The following is a 9,241-nucleotide window of genomic DNA, read 5'->3' on the forward strand; positions in this document are numbered from 1 at the left end:
ACCCTTTGGTCCCACTCGTCTGTGCCAACTAGACATCCCAATCTGATCTCCCTCTTGCCAGCATTTGGCCCATATCCCTCTAAACCTTTCCTATCCATATACCCATCCAGATGCCTTTTAAATGTTGTAATTGTACCAGCTTCCACCACTTCCTCTGGCAGCTCATTCCATACATGCACCACCTTCTGGGAAAAGTTACCCCCTCAGGTCCTTTTTCAAATCTTTACCCTCTGCTTAAGCTTATGTCCTCTAGTTTTAGACCTTATCTATTCATCCTATCCATGCCCCTCATGATTTTATAAACCTCTACAAGGTCACCCCTCCGCCTCTGATGCTCCGAGGGCTTGAAAAAGCCCCAGCTTATTCACCACCTCCGTCCAGTTCAAATCCTCCTGTCCTGGTAACAATCTTAAGTCTTTTCTGCACCCTTTCTTCAGTTTAACAAAATCCTTTCTATTAGGGTGACCAGAATTGTATGCAGTGTTCTAAAAGTGGCCTCGCTAATGTCCAGTACAATTGCAACGATGCACTGCCCAATGAAGGCAAGTATACCAAACGCTGCTTTCACTGCCCTGTCCACCTGTGACTCCACTTTCAAGGAACTATGTACCCACACCCCTGGGTGTCTCCATTTGGTAACAGTCCCCAAGGTTCTTCCATTAACTCTAAATACCTCCCTGGTTTGCCTTTTCCAGTTTTCTTACATTTGCCCACAGGGCTGTGACTTGTTGACTTTGCTCTGAGCAGTGTGGGCAGACTCTCCCTTTCATACCTTCATTAACACCCATTTGACATCTCCATTGCTCCTTTGCCAATGTTAGCAACCTCTGCCTTTGGTTCTGGGCACCCTTGCCAGCTGTTCCCTTGCTCCCCCTCAGTCTATAATATTTTTCAAAAACATCATTTTCCAGCACCCCCCTCAGTTTGGGAGGAGTTCAGTCAGACTCTAGACATTAACTAGAACTGCGGATGCTGCAGTTTGGAAACAAAAGCAGAAATTAACTGTTTCTCTTTCCGACCAAGTATCCTGGATTGCAAACCTCCAGCATACTGTTTGGACTACGTTATGTTGCTGTAGTCTCCCTCCATTTTAAATCGTTTCTATTGTTTCACAAGCTGTCAGGAACAATCTCTGGTTTCAGTAAAATCAACAATTTAGCAAGTGCAGGTCAACAAATAGTTTGCTGTGCCTGGACTTTCAACCCTGTTATCGGAGTTTTGAGATGAGGTAGTTACTGAATTGAGTCTAGGACCACAAATAACATGGGGTTTAGAAAAGGCTAAAGCAGTTGGGAGCGGGTGTGCAGGGGTGTTTTCTCTGCTTGAGTTTGGCAATCCCAAAGGAGTGACTTCTGATCGGAAATGCACAGATCTCCAGGTTTTGTTTCTTGCAGTGATTCTAAAGCAGATGTTGCAACAGCAGGTGACAGGAGCACGAGACCTATCTAAGCCAAGCAAGACAGTGATAATGTAACTGGATTACTAATCCAGACGCCCAGGCTAATGTTCTGTGGACATGGATTCAAATCCTACCAAGCCAATTGGGAAATTTGAATTCCAGTAAAAATCTGGTCAATCTCCAATCTCTTGACAATTGTCATAAAAATTCATCTGATACACTGGGAAGGTAAATGCGCTCTTCTTCCCTGGTCTGAGACTACAGACCCACAGTGATCTGATTAATGTCCTCAGAAATGACCCTAATAAGATGCTCAGTCCTAGAGATGGGCAACAAATTGGGTGGGCACATCACACAATGGAAAAAGACAAATTAGCAGGGTGCTCATGGCCACCTTGATATTTGATCCAATTTTTTTGTTGATGTGGCCTGTTGTCTTTTAGCATTCCTACTATCCCTGACTTCTGTCACCACCTTCAGTATCAGCTGGGATTGTGCGCTCAGGCTGTGAAATTACTGAGTAAAGTGTGATATTTAGCTGAAACACATTTAGCATAACCCACCCAGCTTTGGGATTTCAGTTTTGGAAAGTGGCAGAGTATTTGGAAAGATTTTGTGCAGAAGTCTAAAACTACTACTGATCATGTATGTTTTAGTTTTTAATCTTCCTGTGGTTTAGTGCATAGCAGGCTGGGTGTAAGATCCACACTACGGCTTAAGCTGAAATGTCAAGGCTAATGTTTAATGAAGGCTAGACTCTTTGAAGAAGGTGGGCTGGAGGGCCTGTATTTCCCATGAAGCTTACAATGGAGGCCTCCCCTGCCTAATTTGACAGGATTGTTTACACCCATATTTCCAGGTTGGTGGGGAGAGGGGTTCTCGCTGGTACCTTGGGTCCAGTATTTATTCCACAGTGAACACCCGTGTACAGTGATTTCAACATGACCACTGGTGGCCATTAACAAAAAACTTAGTTGGTGATTGTGATGAGCGTCCTTTCAATGAGGTTACTCTTTTAAAAATCCCCTGCACCATTCTCTGCTGAAATTTGATTTCTTGTCTGCAAGTTTTTTTTGCAATTGGACCCTCTAATGTCCAATTTCGAACACCAATTAGACCCAGGGAGCTGATTCTAGAAGAATTGGTCAGGTTGGTGTGGGAGGGAGACCTTTGGCTTCATACTAAATCAGCCAGTGATGGTTGAGAGAAGAGCCCTGGCGAAAAGGGCACAGTGCCAGATTGTGATTGGGGCCCATTCAGTATGTGTGAATTATTAACCACAGATATTGGTGCTGAGAATGACAACTCTCTCACTGTCACCCAAACAGCACCTTGAGCAGTTCCTGTTGATTACAGGATGCGTACCTCAGCCCGTGGGAATCTCCAGCTAAACTTTGATCACTTGAGGATATAACAAGCACAGTTGATTTGGTGGCCATGGTGCATTTGAACTGATAAGGTACCACAAGATTATTGCACAGGGTAAACACTCAGAATTGTGCGTTCTTGTGTAGGCATGGATTAAGGTTTGGTTAACGCAAGAGAAAGTCGGGGTTAATGGGTCTTTATCAGGGTGGAACGATGTGACACAGGGATCAAGCTAGGGTCTCAATTATTTAGGCCTCACTTGGAGTACTGTAAGCAGACCTAGGCACCGCACCTTAGGAAGGATAGATTGGCAACACATCATGGATTTAGAAAAATGATACCTGACTTCAGGGGTGCTCAAGGAGAGATTATACAAATAAGGCTTGTTTTCTCTGGAATGTAGAGGGTAAGATGATGTGGGCCTCGGGCAGCTATGTGAAGTAGGCCACGGATCAGCCATGTCAATAGTGAAACTTAATTGGGCTGAATGGCCTGCTCCTGTTCCTATATTGATGTGGAAGGAGTGATAGAATATGATATATCTAGATTGGCAGCTGAGGGGGCATGTTGAGGTAAGAAATTGGCACAGACTTTGCACATGCAATTTCATGTAGGAAAGTGAGGTCATGCACTCTGTAGGAAGACCCAAAAGGGAGTATTTCAAAGGAGAGCCTCCCAATCATGCAGTGCAGAGGGATCTGGGTGTTCTTGTGCACAAAGTTCAAATGCCAGTGTAGCAATAATTAAGACAAATGGAAATTGGCCTTCCTTGCTCAGGGCAGGTGTTTATCTTGTCACAACTGAACAAGGGGTTGGTGATTGTCTGCAGTTTTCCTCCGAGGTATGGTCAGTAAGTTTGCAGATGACACTAAAATTGGAGGTGGAGTGGACAGTGAAGGAGATTACTTCAGTGTAATGGGACCATGATCAGGTGGGTAGAGGAGTGGCAGATGAAGTTTTTTTAGGTAAATGAGGTGCTGCATTTTGGAAAAGCAACTCCAGGCAGAACTTGCACACTTAATGGTAAGGTTCTGACCTTGGAGCGCAGGTTCATAGTTCCTTGAAAGTGGAGTCACAGCTAGACAGGATAGTTAAGGTATTTGGTATGCGTGCCTGTATTGGTCAGTGCATTGAGTACAGGAGTTGGGAGGGTCATGTGGCTGCACAGGACTTTGGTTTGGCCACTTGTGGAATACTGCCTGCAAGTCTGGTCTCCCTGTTATAAGGATGTTGTGAAACTTGAAAAGATTCAGAAAAGATTTAAATGGATATTGCCAGGGTTGGAGGGTTTGAGCTATAGGGAGATGCTGAATAGGCTGGGGCTATTTTCCCTGGAGCGTCAGGGGGCGGTGGGGTCCAAAACTCGTGGGCATAGGTTTAAGAGGACTGGGGGAGAAAAGGACTAAAAGCACAACTTTTTCACGCAGAGGGTGGTGCGTGTATGGAATGATTTGCCAGAGGTAGTGGTGGAGGCTGGTACAATTACAACATTTAAAAGGCATCTGGATGGGTGCAGAGGGATATAGGCCAAATGCTGGCAAATGGCTCTATCCAGACCCTTCAGGTATTGCAAATTTGAAATCTCCCCCATCTCATCTTCTAAACTGTATTGTGTATAGACCCATAGTCCTTAACTGCACCTCGTGTGACAAGCCCTTCGTCCCTGGCTTGGCTTATCAAGAATACTTACAGGTTAGTGTTTAATTCATTTGTTTAGAAGAATGAGGGCTGATCTTACTGAAACAGATTGAGAGGGGGTTTGACAGTGTAGATGGTGAGATGTTGCCACTAGTGAGTGAATCTCCGACTAAGGGCCATCATAACAGATCCAAAGGAATGTCTTCTCCCAGAGGGAGGTGAATGTCTGGGATTACAGTTAGATGGTAGGTCACTGTTTTAGGAGGTAGACTTTAAAAACAGGGATTAAGTGCCACGGGAGCTGGCAGGAAAGAGGAGTTCAGGCCGAGGGCAGATCAGCCATGGTCTTGTAGAATGGCAGGGTGGGCTTGAGGGGCTCGATGGCTTCCTCCTAGCTTTTGAGTTCTAACTCCCCTGGCATTGGTTTTTTTTTTTTTCAGGTTATGACTTTGCGGCGGTGCTGGAGTGGTTCGCTGAGCGGGTGGACCGTATCATCCTGCTGTTTGATGCCCACAAGCTGGACATCTCGGACGAGTTCTCAGAGGTCATCAAGGCCATGAAGAACCACGAGGACAAGATCCGGGTGGTGCTCAACAAGGCTGACCAAATCCACACGCAGCAGCTGATGCGGGTCTACGGTGCTCTCATGTGGTCACTCGGCAAGATCATCAACACACCAGAGGTGATTCGTGTCTACATTGGCTCCTTCTGGTCGCAGCCCCTCCTCATCGCCGAGAACCGGAAGCTGTTTGAGGCCGAGGAGCAGGACTTGTTCAGGGACATCCAGAGCCTGCCGAGGAATGCGGCACTGAGAAAACTCAATGACCTGATCAAGCGAGCACGGCTGGCCAAGGTAAAGAGTCCGAGTCGTCATGCAGCATGGAAACAGACCCTTCGGTCTAACCATAATCCCAAGCTTAAACCAGCCCTACCTGCCTGCTCCTGGCCCACGTCCCTCCAAACCTTTCCTATTCATGTACTTATCCAAATGTGTCAAACATAACTACCTGCATCCACCGAGGTTGGGGTGGAGGTGGGGGGTGGGTGCAGAGTACGGAGGGGTGATCTGGCCCAGTTCCCTGAGGAAACAGAATTAACATGCTGAGGCATTCCACAGATACATCAGCGCCCATCACATCTTGACCTGAAACTTAACAGGGGATGTGTAGACTGTTCAGCCCTTTTGAGCCTGTTCTGCTGTTCTTTACCTGCGGCCTTGCTCCATTTTCTTGTCTGCTCCCTATATCTCCCTTGATTTGCTGTTAGGCCAAAGCTTGTAACAATCCCAGCCTTCAGTGCATTCAGTGATGGAGCATCCACAGCCCTCTGGAGTAGAGAATTCCAAAGATTGGTCTTCCTGAGTGAGAAACATCTCATCCCCTCAGTCCTCAAAGATCAGCCCCTCATCCTGAGACTGTTTCTCTACCTGGTCAGGGGGATAGTCTCTCAGCCCTGTCCTGTCCCATTCAATCTCATTTTGTCTCCTTGCTCTAGCTTCAAGTGAATATAGCCTCTCCTTCAGCTCAGGTTAGTGAACCTTGCTGTGCAGTCTCCAACCCCCACTCCCCACAGTCTGTGCTCTGTTCCTCTTATCCCTTACAAAACTCTTCCTGATGTACGTGATCTGAGTCATGAGGCATTGCGCAATGTTGTATTTTACAAGAGCTCTTGCAATACACTTCCTGAAACCTGGTTCTCAATTACAAGAACTTGTCAACTCTAGGATCTTTCTACCTTCTGAAAGTTACTTTTGGTTGATCTTAGTTTGAGCAATATGTTCTGTCCACTCCGCAGTGCCTTGGAGTGCCCATACTCCTAGAAGACTAGGGATTTAGCCAGGGAAGGCTAGCATTGCACCAAACCCTGTTCTCTCGTACACTTCTCGATTCCAACAGCACCTTCAGCCCCCTCTGTTCATACGAAATTTAGCAATCAATGTTCAAAATGTAATCCAAGTGCTGCAGCCAATTTGTGCAGGGGAAGCTCCCACAAACTTCTATGTGCAATTTTAAAACATTTTCCCCAGTTCCTGTCCAATAGTAGTTGTGCGGTTTTAATTTTAGAAGCACCAGGAGGGCAAGGTTGAGGTAGCGATGACCCTCTTCCAGGTTTCACCTGAAAGATGGATCTCTGTGCTTACCAGTTCAAGAGGGACTGAGTGACTACCTGAATAAGGCCTCATCTTTTACAGTGGACTTGAGCATCCCTGCCACAGTTCTGCCCATTCAGCTCCACTTCCCAGGCCTTGGGTTGTTGACTGTTCCAAGTGATTGAAGGGCCTGCTCCGATGGTAGCGCTTCTGAACCTGAGAGCATAGAATAGCCAGTGTTTACTCCATTCTGTCCCCAGTGCTGTGTGTTCCTGAATCTTAAATGTGTTTCGGTCGTGTATCTTATTGTGTAACCTTGAGAATTGCTACATTTGGGCTGCGGGTGGATGACGGGCAATGTTGGGAACAGACTGACTATTCCCACCAGCTTTTGTCTGCTGTGGAGTATATGGCGTGGGCTTGGCCCAGAGTGTAGGAAACAAGCCCTTTTTGGATTGCTCTTGACCCTGCCCTGGGGATGAGGCAAAGAGCCGCTTAGCTGGATTGGAAACTTGTAGGCTGTCTGTCCTTCCCAGAACAGCCATGAGCATCATCTTAACTGCAGGACAAGACATAGGAACAAAGTAGGCTATTCAGCCCATCGGTTCTGCTGTCATTGATTTAGATCATGGCCGATCTCAAATCCTTTTCCGCAAACCCTTGATTCTCATCCTGATTTTAAAAAAAAATCTCAACTTTGAATATACTTAATGACCCAGACTTGACAACTGCCTGCAGTGAGGAATTCCACTGATTCACTACCTTCAGAAGAATTTCTTCCTCATTTCTGTCTTAAATGTGCAACCCCTTCTGAAGCTATGCCCTCTGGTCCTGGACCCTCCCACAAAGGCAAACAGCCTTTCAAGTTCATAAGAATCTTTGTTCTGGTGTGGTCACCTCTCCTGAATGCCAGTGGGTACAGGCCCAACCTATTCATTCTGCTCAAGACAGTCCTCCATACCCAGGACCACCCGAGTGAACCAGCTATGGACTGCCTCCAATGCGAGTATTTCTTCGTTTGGGTAAGGGGACCAAAACTCTGGTGTTGTGGAGGGGAGGGAGCACGGTGGCGAATGTGGGCATCACTGGGTCAGGATCTATTTCCCATCCCTAGTTGCCCTTGGAGGTGCTGTCGGTACAAACATTTGCTCAGGTATTCCAGCTGTGGTCTGTCTAATGCTTTGTGTAGTTTTAGCAAAGCCTCCAATTTGCGTCCTCCATTCCCTTTACCATAAAGGTCAGCATTCCACTTGCCTTCCCCATTACCTGCAGAAGCGAGCTTTGTGATTTGTGGACAAGGACTCTTCATCCTGTTTCCCCCCAGTCTTTCTCCATTTAAGTTACATTCAGCATCTTGGTCTTCCTGCCAAAGTGCTTCGCCTCTCATGTCACCATTCTATCCCAATTGCCAAGTTTTTTTTGTCCATTTGCTAAAGCCGTCTACATCCCTCTGCAGAATTCACTGAAGTCATAAATATATTCAGTAATTGTAGCCCCAGCGCTGATCCTTGTGGTGCTAGTTACAGGTTGCATCCTGAAAATGGCCTGCCTTATCCTCCGAGCCAATATTTTGTCTATGCTCATACTGCTGATTGTCAGCATTGTTTGTGCGCTGCTCTGTGGAGCTTATGCCTTTAGCTGCCTGCTCCCGCGTTAAACCACCTTTTTTTAATTTGAAGACCCAGCTTTTTGATTGTGCCCTCTAAATTCAGATCTGATTCTTGTTACTGCTATGACAACTGGGGAGTTTTGCTGGCTTAAAGGTGCCAGAGACGTACAGCTCGCAAACAGACCCTTTGGTCCAAACTATTCATGTTGATCAGATACCCTAGATTAATCTAGCCCCTTTTGCCAGCATTTGGCCCATATCCCTGTAAACCCTCCCTATTCATGTCCCCATCTAGATGCCTTTTAAATGTTGTAATTGTACGAGCCTCTGGCAGCTAATTCCATACACGCACCACCCTCTGCGTCAAAAAGTTGCCCATTAGGTCCATTTTAAGGTGAGAGGGGACGATTTAAACCTGTGCCCTCTACTAGAACTACAACCCTGTCCAAGTCTTTCAATCAACTTATCCCGGACCCTTCTGAAATTCAGTATGCTGTGCACACTGCCTTCCCAATACAGAGATTTTAAGTCACAGGTGGTCACTGCCACTTTGCATTATTTTCAGTGAGAACAGTTAAGTCTAGTGGTGCTCTCTTTGCCAGATGTTCTTAAATCACTTCAGTATTTTTTAATCTTGGGAGTATAACCAACATTGAATTCTCCCACTGTCACCTGTTTTGATGAGTAGACCACTTAAACTGTAGGTTGCAATCAAAATGCGGATTGTGTTCCAAATTTCCATTCCTGTACTTTCCCAGTGCACATGGGAAACACATTTGTTAGAGTTGTACTAATGTAATGGTTACATTGCTGCACGACGAATCCAGAAGCCTTGGTAATGTTTGCAGACACAATTTCTGATCTCACCACCATCACTTGCAAGTTGATATCAATAAAGTGACCATGAATCTAGTGAACTGCAAAAGCCCTGCTGGTTCATTGTTCAGTAGGGAAGAAAAGCAGCTATCCCTACTCCTAAGATGGTCTCTTAGGGTGAATGTGTGGACAGCATTGTTCCATGGTCACAGGTGGGGGAGGGGGTAGTGATGGCCTAATAGTAGTATTGCTGCAAAGATAGTAGGGACTGCAGATGCTGGAGAATCTGAGATAACAAGGTGTAGAGCTGGATGAACACAGC

The 9,241-nt window shown here is 46.1% G+C and overlaps 1 protein-coding gene across 1 annotated transcript in view; it reads left to right on the top strand.

Moving 5' to 3' along the window:
• LOC109936131 (EH domain-containing protein 1) overlaps positions 1 to 9,241 on the top strand; it is an 18,763-nt gene that overhangs the window by 557 nt on the left and 8,965 nt on the right. The window contains exon 2 of the mRNA XM_048619630.1: positions 4,846 to 5,258. Within this exon, the coding sequence (XP_048475587.1) occupies positions 4,846 to 5,258 (413 nt within the window). The remainder of the gene's footprint in view (positions 1 to 4,845; positions 5,259 to 9,241) is intronic.

This window comes from Rhincodon typus, chromosome 43, assembly GCF_021869965.1.
Source record: "Rhincodon typus isolate 14 chromosome 43, sRhiTyp1.1, whole genome shotgun sequence".
Taxonomy (NCBI): Eukaryota; Metazoa; Chordata; class Chondrichthyes; order Orectolobiformes; family Rhincodontidae; genus Rhincodon; species Rhincodon typus.